The sequence below is a fragment of the Durio zibethinus genome, chromosome 1 (assembly GCF_047325235.1).
Source record: "Durio zibethinus cultivar Kanyao isolate XHJ-2024 chromosome 1, ASM4732523v1, whole genome shotgun sequence".
NCBI lineage: Eukaryota > Viridiplantae > Streptophyta > Magnoliopsida > Malvales > Malvaceae > Durio > Durio zibethinus.
Window position 1 is genome coordinate 33,431,430 of NC_143162.1, and position 14,082 is coordinate 33,445,511.

Consider the following 14,082-nt stretch of genomic DNA (forward strand, 5'->3'; position numbering starts at 1 on the left):
CTGGAGAAAATGTGTTGTGCATTAGCGTGGACTGCCAAAAGACTCAGACAGTATATGCTCTATCACACTACATGGCTCATAGCAAAATTGGATCCCATTAAGTACATCTTCGAGAAGCCTTCTTTGTCTGGGAGAATCGCTAGATGGCAAGTAATGCTCTCGGAATACGACATTATATACGTGAGCCAAAAAGCAATAAAAGGGGGTGCTATAGCAGAATTTCTTGCAGATCGTGCTACTGAAGAGTATGAGCCGATGAAGCTAGAATTTCCTGATGAAGACTTGATGGCTATTTCTCAACTGGAAGAAAGGGAGCATGGAGAAAAATGTTAGAGAATGTATTTTGATGGTGCTGTCAATGCCTTGGGGCATGGAATTGGGGCAATTTTGATTTCTCCAGAAGAACAGTACTACCCTGTAACAGCGAGGTTAAATTTTAATTGCACAAATAACATTGCTGAGTATAAAGCATGTGTTATGGGTTTGCAAGCTGCTATAGAAAGAAGAGTAAAAGCACTGAAAGTGTTCGGAGACTCAGCTCTAGTTATATACCAGTTGAAACGAGAATGGGAGACGAGAGATTCAAAACTCGTTCTGTATCATAAGTATATTCTAGAGTTGACGAAACAATTTGAAGATGTCCAGTTCGATCACTTACCTCGAGAAGAAAATGTGATTGCTGATGCATTGGCTACTCTGGCTGCAATGATTCGAATTAATGATGACACCGACATTCAGCCCATCAAGTTAGATGTTAAGGATATACCAGCGTATTGTTCTAATGTAGAGGGGGAAGAAGATGGAAAACCCTGGTATTATGACATCTTACAATATGTCAAGGATCAGCAGTATCCAGTTCATGCAACAGAAAATGATAAAAGGGTCATCCGAAGATTGGCTATGAGCTTTTTCCTGGATGGGGATATCCTTTACAAAAGAAGCAAGGATCAAGTACTATTGAGGTGTGTAAATGAGACTGAAGCGAAAAAAATCATTGAAGAGGTGCATGATGGAATATGTGGGGCACATACTAGTGGACATATGATGGCAAGACAGATTATGAGAGCGGGATATTACTGGTTGACGATGGAGAATGATTGCATTGATTATGCTCGTAAATGCCATAAATGCCAGATATATGCTGATAAGATTCATGCTCCGCCGTCTGCTTTACATGTTATGGCACCACCATGGCCATTTTCAATGTGGGGCATGGATGTCATTGGTCCAATTACCCCAAAGGCTTCTAACAGGCACAGATTCATTTTTGTGATGATAGATTACTTCACAAAATGGGTAGAAGCAGCTTCATATGCAAATGTGACACACTCTGTGGTTTGCAAGTTCATAAAAAAGGAGATCATCTGTAGATATGGACTTTCGGAGAAAATCATTTCAGATAATGCCAAGAATCTGAATAGCAAGATGATGCAAGAAATATGTGCTCAGTATAAGATCAAGCATCATAACTCGGCACCATACCGTCCAAAAATGAATGGGGCAGTTGAGGCAGCCAATAAGAACATAAAGAGGATTTTGGAAAAAATGACCGAGACTTACAAAGATTGGCATGAGAAGTTACCATTCGCATTGCATGCATACCGAACGTCAGTTCGCACCTCTACTGGGGCAACCCCATTTTCTTTGGTTTATGGGATGGAAGCTGTACTACCAGTGGAAGTAGAGATCCCCTCTTTGAGAGTTTTAAAAGAAGTTGAGTTAGAAGAAGCCGAATGGATTCGTGAACGTTATGAGCAGTTAAATTTCATAGAAGAGAAGAGATTGACTGCACTGTGCCATGGTCAGTTATACCAAAGAAGAATGATGAGGGCTCATGATAAGAAGACTCGGCCTCGTTGCTTTCGAGAAGGAGAGTTGGTTTTGAAAAGAATTCTCCCAATCCAGCACGATAGTAGAGGAAAATGGACTCCGAATTGGGAAGGGCCGTATGTGGTGAAACGGGCTTTTTCGGGTGGAGCATTGATACTGACTGAGATGGATGGAAACGATTTACCCCATCCTGTAAATTCTGATGCTGTGAAGAAATATTATGCTTGAAAAAAAAATACAAAAAAAAATAAAATAAAAAAAAAATGAAAAAATGGAAAAAATGAAAAATGATGAAAAATGAAAAAAATGGAAAAAATTGGAAAAAAAGAAAAAAAGTGAATGAAAAAGGAGGACTCAAGGCGAAAACCCAAAAAGGGCGGTTTGAGTCATAGGGGGTTGTCTAAGTTGAAAACCTGAAAAGGCAGCTTAGATAAGAAGGATACGGCATCGAATTTAAAAGTCTGCTGATATAGGGGCTAGCAAGTTCGGAAGAGTTCCAAGTTGTTAAATACATCAGAGGGTTGAGTTTTCAGAAAAGACTTTGAGATGTGTTATCATGATTATCTGATTGTTCATTTTGGGCTTTGTCCCCATACCTATCCTTGTAATTCTTTCTTGACCAAAGTTTGCCAATATTTTGCTAATAAGAGACATTCTATTCCATTCTTTGTGTCTTTTTTCTTATGACTGTTTCCCAACATTCAGATTCTTTTCTTCTTAATACCCCACCATTGAAGAAATGTGCAAATGCATTCTTACTTTTTGAATTTGAAATAATGATTGATGAATGAATAACAACAGGAAAGATTTTTACATTACATTGAATGAGTCGAGAGTGAAAAAGGCAGAATCGACATGTTCAGTTCCTAATTAGGAAATTGAATCTAGGAAGAGATTTCTTACAAGAAGAATGTGAGTGGAAGAGACAATTGAGAGCTACACTGGTTCGATCTTAGAAGAGCAGTGCAATTGGATCCTTGAGGAATCAAAGGGCTTGACACCCAAGAAAAAAAGAGCTTGAGAAACTTGAGTACCATACATTGAACAGGAATTAATTGGCCAACATTTGCATGGCATGCATTGAAATTCATATGCATTGCACAGCATACACTACTTTCAGGAGAATATAGTGTACAAATTCAAGAAGCAAGGGTGTTCCAACATCCCACATGAAAAAGACAGATATGAAAAGACTTTGCAAGTTTGAGAAGAAACTTGTCAGGTAAGTTCCTAATCCTTGAAATAGGATGTCTCTTGGTATCAGGGTTGATTTATAAGACCTTTGGGCATAATCTCCTGAAATCCCTTCAAACACAACTTTCAACTCCTTCGGACATGATTGTCTAGGAGTATTTACTTTTCAAAGTTCGTTGCCTCTGTTTAGAGGAGCAATTTACTTTTCCAAAGTCGTGGTACCTCTGTTTAGAGGAGCAATTTATTTTTCAAAGTTCCGTTGCCTCTGTTTAGAGGAGCAATTTACTTTTTCCAAAGTCGTGGTGCCTCTGTTTAGAGGAGCAATTTACTTTTCAAAGTCGTGGTGCCTCTGTTGAGAGGAGCAATTTACTTTTCAAAGTCGTGGTGCCTCTGTTGAGAGGAGCAATTTATCTTTCCAAAGTCCGTTGCCTCTGTTTAGAGGAGCAATTTACTTTCAAAAGTCGTTGAGTCTCTGTTTAGAGGAGCTTCGGCCAAAAAAAAAAAATCAAAAAATCAAAAAATCAAAAAAATAAAAACAAAAATAAAAAAAAAATCAAAAATAAAAATGTTGAGTCGAGTCTTGATTGGGAGTCTACGTCTTTGCACAATTTTTGTTTCACAGAAAATGTGCAAAGAGGGGCAGCTGTAGACACCTAATTGGGTCCGGGCCCAGATCAATTGGGCCTGACCCAAATGGGTAAGGCCCATTTCAATCCTGTATATTTTTTTGCTTCTTCTTTTGTATTTTATGTATTCTATTATTATTATTATTATTATTATTATGTATATCTTTATTTATTTATTTATTTTTATTCAGATTAGATTTATATGTATTTTATTTATACAGTTATATATTATTATTATTTTTTTTGTGTAATATATTTTTGGGTTTATCTTATTTTATTTGTTATTATTTTTTTTTTTTATCATCTGTTAATTCTATCTTCTTTTTCCCGAATTATCTGATATTATTTTTAATTTTTAATTTTTGATTTTCTTTTCTAATTATCTAGTTTTTTTTTTTATTTTGATTTTGGAGGGCTGAGATTGAAGGCTGAAGAATCCCATTGGAAGTGAGAATTCAATCAGAAGAGTCCAGTGGGATTTAAAGATTGAATTCCCGTCCAAGGAGGAATTGGGATTGATCAGAAACTCCTGATCAATCCCTATATAAAGCACCTCCTGGAACAGTTCAAAAACACAGAAAACAGTAAGCAAAGCTACTGATTTAAGAGAAAAGGAGGCGTATAGGAAGTTAGGAAAAGTTTAGGAGTGTTCTGGGAGTGAGAAAAATTTTTTAGAAATTTTTGGCGAAAATTTTTTCTGGAAATTTCTGGGAAATTTCCAGATTCCGACGAAAATTCCGGCGAAATTTGAATTTTCCGGTGAAAATTCCGGCCAACATTGAAGTTCCGGCGACCTGCCCAGTTTTCGGCGAAGAATCCCAGAAACCGGTGACTTTCCGGCCAACTTCCGGTGAAATTTCCAGATTCCGGCGAAAATTTCCAGAATCCGGCACCGGTGTTCTTCGGTTTCTAGAGAGAAGGGAGAGAAAAAGGAAGAAGAGAGAGAGAGGGGGAGGAGCGTTCTGCCGAAAAACGGAGGAAGGTGCCTTTTATACCCTCCCAAAACGACGTCGTTTTGGCCTTAAGTAACCCAGAGGATCCGCGCGTTTTGCCGTAACCCGACCCGACCCGGGCGTCGACCCGCTTTCTGACCCGCGCGTGCCAGCCCACTCCGAGCCGAGCCGAGCCAAGCCGCCAAGCCGTTCCCCCGAGCCGTTTTCTCTTCCTTGAGCCGAGCCGCGATCCGAGCCGCTCCAGGTTTTTTTTTTTTTTTGAATTTTTTTTTTATTTCTTTGTTTATTTGTTTATTTTATTTTTTATTTTTTATTTATTAGATTAGGTTTATGTAATATTCTTTTTATTTATTTTTTATCATTTTATTTTCTTTAAATAAGAATAAAAAAATTCTAAAAAAATATTTTTAGGGAAAAGTTGAAAGTATCAATTTTCCTTAGAAATAAATTTCCAAAATAAAATATTTTTAGGGAAAAGTTGAAAGTATCAATTTTCCTTAGAAATAAATTTCCAAAAAATATTTTTGGGGAAAAGTTGAAAGTATCAATTTTCCTCAGAAAAAAATTTCAAAAAAAAAATATTTTTAGGGAAAAGTTGAAATTATCAATTTTCCTTAAAAGAAAAATAAATTTCCAAAAAAAGTATTTTTGGGGAAAAGTTGAAAGTATCAATTTTCCTTGAAAATCAAAATTTCAAAAAAAATATTTTTGGGGAAAAGTTGAAAGTATCAATTTTCCTTAGAAATAAATTTTCAAAAAAAGGGTTTTTGAGGAAAAGTTGAAAGTATCAATTTTCCTTGAAAATCGAAATTTCCAAAAAATATTTTTGGAAAAAAGTTGAAAGTATCAATTTTCCCTAAAAAAAATTCATTCTTTCCTTCTTTTCTATCTTAATTTTGATTTTGTTTTTTTTTTTTTCTTTAAATAATCCGACGACGGAGCCTCTGCAAGTGAAACAGTAGTTTTTCTTGCATACTCTTGAGGTGAGGGAATTTTCTCAATTTTCTGCTAAAAGTATTAGAGTCAATTGAGAAAATTTTCAATAATTAATTACTTGGTAAAATTTTAAGGCTTTTGGATAACACAAATTTAAGCTGGTACCATCTTTTGATGGGCGTTGTGAGGGTGCTATAACCTTCCTCACACGTAACCGAACTCCCGAACCCTGTTCTGGTTTGTAGACCTGAACCTATTCTTTTAGGGGCCCTTAAACTTAGGTGTTCCCTGAAAGGACAGATTCCTTAGGTGGCCAATCGCACCTAGACAAAAAAGATTGGTGGCGACTCCCTAAAGTCAATGTCTAGCGATAGATCCTCGGATCTAGACGTTACGACAAGTATAATTAATTACATATAAAAAATTAATTATTTTAAATTTAGTTTATTGATTAAAACGTTTCTTTTTTGTATTCTTACAGTCAACATTTATACTTGAAAAACTTCATTTGTGCTTAAGTCATTGGAAAAGAAATGGAAAGATTATAAGCATAATTTAAAGAATAAGTATTTCAATAGAAATACAAATATAGAGGCGACGATGAAAAATCTATCCCGTAATGTGATTAGGTGGCAATATGAACAATTAGTTAGATTTTAGCTCTTAAGAAAAAGAGAGGTACTAATTTATAACTTTGTATAGTAGAATGAAATAATAAAAGTGTTTTATGCTTTAAGTTGGTAATATTTGTATTTCTACAATATACCCAATTATTTTTTATGATAGGAAAAAGAACAGATTGAGATTGATAGCAAAAAGCAACAAAAATATAGCCACATAAGTGGATCAAAAGTTTTACAAGAAAGCAAAAAGAAATAGTAAGTTTATGATTTTAAACTTATTCCAATGAATAAACTTTTTGTATCGTTAAAAGGTAAATATGCAAATTAATAGTTATTGTACTATTTTAATAGTTTTGATAGTATCAATACATGATATTAAACTTATCGAAAGTTTTAAACTTAGTTAAGACGAATAATATGTATGAAAAAGTTATTGTTTACGTCTATTTAGGTAAATTTATAAATTTTTTGTTATTGTTCAATTTAAACAATTTGGATAGCTTCAATACTTGATATTAAACTTGTCCGATTGATTGAACTTGGTTTTTACAATTGATATGGGTGAAAAAGCTATCGTTTATGTCTATTTGGGACTATTTTTGCCTTTAAAAAGCAAAAATACAAATTAAACTTTTGGATGGCTTTCAACTGTTTGAATGGCTTCAATTCATGATATTAAACTTGTCCAAATAATTGAATTTGGTTGCCATGATCGATATATGTGAAAGGCCAAAATGTTTTTATTGTTTGTGTCTGTTTAAGATTATTGTGTTGTAAATGGGCCAAAATATAAATACATAATATTAAAATTATTCAAAATTTTTAAACTTGATTTACAAGCATGATATGCATGAATAAGTTACTGTTGATATGTATCCTATCAAATAACATATATTTTTGTATAGGAGATTGAGATGGGTGGTCAAATTGGATGTGTAAAACTTTTTCGCTTAACACACATAAGAAAATATAGATCTTACATGAATCTCAAAACACAAGAAATTATGGTAATTTGTAATATCTATTTTAATAGAAAGTAAATATTTACTCTTTTTAACATATTATCAATTAATCATTAAACTTGATAGTTGTATATGACTAAGTTATAGGAGAAAGCGAAAGAGAAAATAACTGCTGAGATTAAAGTAGCTTCTGATAGTTCTCTAAACATACAAGAATTGAAAAATTAGATATTCATAGAAGTTACTAAAAAAGAAAGGCATGGACGGGTCCAAGGCTTTGGATTGGGTCCAACACCATCTACCTACTATGGATGTAGCTCTCAGCAATTTACATTCTCAACAAGTCAGTCTTCGCGAGACATTTTGATATTGAGAGAGGAATTACAAACTATGCAACAATGTTTTCAGTAAATTGAAGCAGAAAGAAAACAAAAGCGTGCCAAAATTAAGGAAGAACGTGCTAAAATGGAGCAAGAGCATACAAAATTTCAGCAGTTGCATGATCGATTCACACATCTTATGAATTTTATGCAACAACAATTTTCATGAACTGATTTCGGTGGTCCACCAACTCAGGTATTATATTTAGTAAATATTTATATTTTTTAATATCAAAAAAGCTTATGATGAAATGGTAAAAATTACATGCTATTATTCAATAGATTTTTTAGCAAGGTAGTGATCAAGGTGAAAAAATTCATTCATCAATTGGCAACCTTTAAAATGTATGCAGTCATCAATTTTATACATTTTAATTTTTATTTTGTTAATATATTAAAAAAAATTTGAATGTTATTATACTAATTATTAAATTTTGTGTTAATTAGAAGCATATTTGAATGTGAATTAAGTTTATATTAATTTCAGTATCAGAATTTAAGCTCATTTATGAAAATAACAAATATTAACAAAAAAATTTTATTTAAAAAAAATACATTTCTCAATTTCGTAGCGTTTGTATTCAAGAATATCACTAAATGAATAATTTAGTGATATTTGTATTATAAAACGTCACTAAAAGTAGCAGTGCTTTTGCTAGTAAACGAGCTAAATTAGCGGCGTTTTTGTGATACAAATGTCACCAAAAGTAATGGCATTTTTTTTATAAAAATACCACTAAATTAACGGTGTGTCAAAAGTACAAATACCGTTAATATAACGATATTTTTCATATACAAATGCCACTAATATAGTGGCATTTTATAGAAAATGCCATTATTTTTCGCGACGTGTGTATAGCTGGTACTCTGATTGATAGTTTTTGCAAATGTCATAAATCTTTTAATGGTATTTATAAACACCGCTAAACGTAAAAGAAAAAAGGTCACTAAAAACCAAAACTCCTGTAATGCTTAAATAATTTGTCAATGCACCACAATAAGCTCCTTAAACAAGCCATCAAAAAGCTAAGACATGATCACCCCAATGTTATATTAGTATATGGTGACTACGACAGTGCTTTCCTGCAACTTTTGCGCAAAGCTAATATGCTAGGTGAGTTTTCCCTTTTTTTTGTTCCACGTGCATGAACATTTGAGAATTTTATTGAATAATAGTTTGATGATACTCTTATTCCAAATGCGAACAGGTTTTGACACCACATCAACACAAAAAGCTTGCTGTGGAATTGGAAGTGATTACAATTTCAGCCTTGCCAGAATGTGTGGAGCTCCCGGTGTACCGGTGTGCTCAAATCCTAATCAATATCTGAGCTTGGACGGAGTTCATGGCAGGATGGCTCATTCGTCACATCTATCAAGAACTCCGGTGCAGTGCTTGATTTGGTTCTGTTTTGCTAGTTATATAGTTCACATATTCTGCCAATTTTCCAAATTTCTAGTAGGATGAATGCTAGATTTGTCTTTGTCAATATTACCCAATGTCATTTTATTAATTTTTTTTCCCTGTGAGTGGTTTCTACGAGAAATAGTAGTAATAAGAACAAGAATGCCAAATTTGTCAATAAAACAACTTTTCTGATGAACATTAATTTCTTTGTTATTCATTTATAATTGGATAGAACAGTGTAGGAAACCCAAATTAGTTATCCATCCATATGATACAACGGAGGCTTTTTCCCTCAAGCAGTAAATCAAAAGCTTCGTTGATAGCCTGGAAACTCACTTCATGTGATATGAATCCGTCGAGATTAAGCTCCTGTGATATATATAGAAACACGATTAACAGCTGTTTGTCCAGTTATTTACAAACACAGCAAGAAATTGAAAGGCAAAATCTAGATTTTAACCTTGTCTAGATATTTTTCAGCAAGGAAGGGAATGTCAGATTTGGGTTTAAATCCTCCAAATAAACACCCTGTAACACTTTTGCCTCTCAGAAGAACATATGTGTTAAGAGCCAACGGTGAGCCATGCATTTCCACTCCCAATATCACTGTCTTGCCCCAGCCCTTATTTTCGCCAAACCAACCATGAAAAATCAGCTTTTGAAGAAATCAGGAAGATATTTGACTTAACATTAAGAGTACCTCTCTGGCACTATTGAAGGCATCTTCCATCAGTGAAGCCAACCCAATGCACTCAAAGCAATAGTCAGCTCCCCCATCTGTTATTTCCTTAATCACCTGACCATGTGGAGCAATCTAAGCATTTAAGAACATTCATTTTTTTATTGAATTTAAGTGTTAGGAATTTGGAAGCCAGCAAGTATGATTTGTGGTTGGTGGAGAAAAGGAATTATCATTCAAGTGTTTGGTAATGTAATACCGTTGCCAATTAATTCATTCTTGTTTGTACTATTAACAAAGTACAACAAAGTTCTATTTTTTGGGTACAATATAGTTTGGCCATCAAGTAAAAATAAGTGGTTCGGTGATTAACTAACCTCGCTGACTTTTTTCCCTCCACAGGTTTTGGGGTTGATAAAATCAGTGACGCCAAATTTTTTCCCTGTCACAGAAAATTTTTTATGCCGGAGAAAAGTGACAATTATTTGAACTTAGGTCGTATTTAATGCATAAAATTATCGATAAAATAAAATAATAATAATTATATATTACATTTGATTTATATTTAAAAAAAGAGATAAAAATTAAAAAAAAGATTAATATATTTTGATATAAGACTATTCAATCATTTCTATTTAGAGAGGAATATTTTTAATTTATAGAATTAAACTTATATATTTAATTATATTTTTAAAAATTACATCAATAATTTAAATTGTATAAATTTTTAAAAAAAAATTGACAAATAAATAAATTATCCTATCATAATTTTTATATATATTAAATATAAAATAAGATAATATTATTTAATTTAATCATATTCATAATATTATCTTATCATATTTTATAATAATTTTGTATATCTAACATGATCTTAAATTAGTAAATAAAAATAAGTACTATATGATGAATAAATTACTTAACTACCAATCTCAAATTTTTCCGGATTCAAATCTACACCTATGATCTTCGAAGCTCCACGTAACCTTGCTCCCTCTGCAACCTAATAAATGCATAAGTTAGTGAGTGATTTAGTGTTGCACATTGACATAAATCAAAGGAATATAGTTTCTTGGTGGCATTTTCTCAAGGAAATTTGATAGCATGGAAATAAGCAGAGCATGGTTTGGGAAGGGATTGAACAGGAAGAGTGGCTTGCAGCTTATAGTGTATTTGGATTTGTACGAGTACCGCAAGTCCAACAGCTCCCAGCCCAAAGATGGCAACTGTAGAGCCCTCTTCAACATCTGCCACCTTCCATGCTGCTCCTACCCCTGCCACCACAGTATGATCAAACGAGAAAACGGAATCAGACGTTTTTGCCAACATCAATTATTAGTATTAACTGTTCCTGAAGAGACCCTTTTTTTGGCAGATGTGTCCTTTTTCATTCTACTTGTGAAGGGAAGAGTGGGCTTATCATTGGCCACTAGCCAGCAATATCAAACTAGTGCATCTCTTTATCAAAAAAAATTTAAAAAAAAAAACTTGTGGCTCCCTTAATCTTTTCTTTCTTCATTCTGGAGAGAAAAACTTTGTCTGAAATTTGACAGGTTGCTGCCAATATGGGGCAGGCAGTAAAGGAAAATTGTTTGTTTTCATGTCATTGATTTTTTTTTTCCTCTGTTAACTTACCGGTTGATACTCCACAGCTAAGCAAGCAAGCTTTATCAACTGGAATTTCCGATGAGATCTTGACAACATGAGCCACATCAACCACTGTATACTCAGTGAAGCTCGAAACAAACAAGAAATGGTGCAAAACCTCCCCATTCATCCCCTTAAATCTACTTGTCGCATCCCTTGGCATGTCAGGGTTCAATGTTTTACCAAATACGGAGCAATCATTGCCCTTTTGAGACTTGCAGTCCCTGCATTCTCTGCAATTCGGATGAAACACTGGAAGCACCAAATCTCCTTCCTGCACTTCTTCCACATGCTCCCCTATACTCTCAACAATACTTAAACCCCACCAAAAAGAGAATCATGATCACATCCTTAACATTAAAAAATGGAAATATTTTGCAATGATTTGATTCAGACCAAGAGCATGTACTAGGGTCTAGTTGAATTACCCGACAGCTTCATGCCCAAAAATTCTTGGAAAAACCGCAAATGGTCCCTGGAGGAAACCAATGTGGTAATCTTTTTTGCCTAACATATAGAGAAAAATGAAAGTTCTGAATAAAAAAGGAGAGGAGAATTACAGTGGAGGCTTTCCAGAAGGTAATATCGGTATGGCAAAGAGTACTGCAGAGAATCTTTATCCGGACCTCCCAAGCTTTGGGTGGCTCAACTTCAATTTCCTCTATCACGAGTGGTGCTCCTGGATTTCTGCTTACTGCAGCTGTTTATATCATGAAAACATTAAAAAAAAACACAAAAATGAGACAAGACAAAGAAAAAACAGAGAATCCATTCAATAAAAGACCAGTAAACTAAAAGGTCTACAATCATGAACAGTATTTAAAGGAGAATGACAGAAGAACCTTTGCATCTTATTGCTTTTCCTGCAGTTACCGACCCGTTTTGATTTTCCATAACTTCTTCTTGAACCAAGATCAAGAGAGGTAAGGATTTTCTTGGGCTTATCTACTCTTCTCCTTTGCTGCAATCCGCCGTTAGTGCATACTGTATTTATAATAATAATAATACTAATAGTATGTGAGAAACTGACCATTTTTTGTGGTTAAAATTTTGTTCCATATCTTCTGCAAATTTCACTGAGACATGAGAAGAGGTGGTTGGTTGGCCCATCGTTGTCCAATTCCTACTTCTACTATCCACTTAAAAAGGCCAGACAACAAGAAATGTATTAAAAATATTGCTGCAGAACTTTCCCTTTTGATTCTTCTTTACCTGATAGCTGTAATGCTATATACTTATTTCTATAATGATATAATTACCCATGATTTTACTTTGAGAGCTAGTGCTAGACGTGGAAAATGTCTTTGCCTTCTCATCAGCTCCATATTATATCACTTTACAGCATTTGGTTGCCCGTGAATTGTTAGTAGTTGAGCATCAAATGGCTCACATGGGAGCCGTTTAGTGCTAAATTAATAACTTTAGTAATCAGATTCAATTAATAGAAACTTCATATATATATATATATATATATGTGTGTGTGTGTGTATATATATATATATATACACACACATATATATATATATATATATTATTATCAAGGACATTTAAGAGTAGGTGATAATGCGCTGACGCTCTGCATTTTCAGCATATTATCAGCTTTAAGTGCCAATAATTTATCAAAAATAAATCATGAATTAGAAGTAAACTGTCCCAAAGAAAATAATTAGAGGCTGACTATTTCAAGGGGGGGGGGGGAGATTGTCGTTTTTCTTATGAATTTGGTTAGGAAAGGCAAAGCAACACTAATCATCATCATAAGAATCTTAAGAATATACAAATCAGTCTAATCATGTCATCGATTTCTTAAATAAAAGTCACTTTCAAGTTTCATCACATTGGTTAGTAAGAGAAGGTCGTCTATCATTTTCATGGTGTGAAGAACATAGGCACCACCATTTTTTCTTCTGCTGCATTTGCAAGGAACAAACCCACATATTTTTAACCATTAATTGGAGGAATTCGAAGTTCTTTTTCTCACGTTTTTACCAAAGTAATTGACTTGCGCTCTATTCTCAACGGAATCTGTAAAATTTCCCCATCAAGCTGTGATCAAATTCCTCGATTTTTATTGGTTTTCATGAATCATTACAGTAGATGTTGCATAACTTCGTATGCTATTTCTCTCTTCTTTCAATCAGACTCTTCATTTCATCAGACTGTTTCTTGTTCTTGGACACCAAATAACTTGCTCACAAAAATGAAGTAGAAAAAAACTTCATTCTCAAAAACTAAAGGATGCTAATAAAATACTGATTAACGTAGGAAATCAACACAAATTATGCTGGCTATGATTGTCAGCCTGAGCTCAGCTAACAACAATTTCAGATTTTCAGGCTTGGGGATTCTGGGCCTTGGAAGTCATGTTAGGGCCACGATGCTTCTTGTTGAATGTTGGTTTTAGGTCTGGTCTTGCCCCAGTTTGCTGGAGGGAAGGCCGGGAGGGACCTGAGGCTTTCTGCATCAATCAAAATCCATATCAATGTTTGGTTGGCTATTTCGTCCACAACAATCCATCTATCATTGAACCAGCTATTAATCAAATGGGGCTTCCCATGGCCTATATCAACTACTCAAGTATATTATTTTTAATATTATTGGGAAATCGGAATGATTATCCTAAGCTAATTTAGCATTATTATTGCACTTAGAATAAATATGTTTAAAAAGTGTGATTTAAAATTTGAATTTTAGTATTGCTATGAAAAAGTGTCGTAAGTGAAATATCTAAAAATTTATATATAAAATAATTAAATATTAAAAATATAAGGTAATACAATGACTTTCTATCTCAAAAATATTTTTTGAATAGTTTTTTGTTTAGATTGCAAAATGTAAACTTTT

General features: G+C 33.8%; 1 protein-coding gene and 1 pseudogene across 3 annotated transcripts; one reads left to right on the top strand and one right to left on the bottom strand.

Moving 5' to 3' along the window:
• LOC111310791 (acetylajmalan esterase 2-like) overlaps window positions 1-8,972 on the top strand; it is a 38,575-nt pseudogene extending 29,603 nt beyond the window's left edge.
• Window positions 8,973-9,079: 107 nt separating this feature from the next.
• On the bottom strand, window positions 9,080-12,295 carry LOC111311285 (alcohol dehydrogenase-like 2). 3 transcript variants are annotated; one of them, XM_089765641.1, is made up of 10 exons: window positions 12,081-12,295; window positions 11,799-11,938; window positions 11,667-11,713; window positions 11,227-11,552; window positions 10,783-10,865; window positions 10,552-10,594; window positions 9,969-10,033; window positions 9,613-9,708; window positions 9,373-9,534; window positions 9,080-9,281 (listed from the first exon to the last, which is right to left on the bottom strand). In XM_089765641.1, exons 1-10 carry the CDS (start codon window positions 12,130-12,132, stop codon window positions 9,165-9,167), a joined length of 1,131 nt encoding a protein of 376 aa, XP_089621767.1. In that variant the 5' UTR covers window positions 12,133-12,295; the 3' UTR covers window positions 9,080-9,164. The 3 variants fall into 3 exon arrangements, with proteins under 3 accessions (XP_089621767.1, XP_089621757.1, XP_089621751.1); XM_089765631.1 differs by having other exon boundaries at window positions 10,519-10,594; XM_089765625.1 differs by having other exon boundaries at window positions 10,516-10,594.
• Between the last annotated feature and the right edge of the window lie 1,787 nt (window positions 12,296-14,082).

Excerpts from the sequence above, each read along its gene's own strand:
- LOC111311285 (XM_089765625.1), bottom strand. The coding sequence starts at position 12,132 with ATGGAAAATCAAAACGGGTCGGTAACTGCAGGAAAAGCAATAAGATGC. Across the intron at positions 9,709-9,968 it reads GAGGGAAAAAAGTCAGCGAG|GTGATTAAGGAAATAACAGA; the intron begins GTTAGTTAATCA and ends CCACATGGTCAG. Across the intron at positions 9,535-9,612 it reads CCTTCAATAGTGCCAGAGAG|GGCTGGGGCAAGACAGTGAT; the intron begins GTACTCTTAATG and ends GGCGAAAATAAG.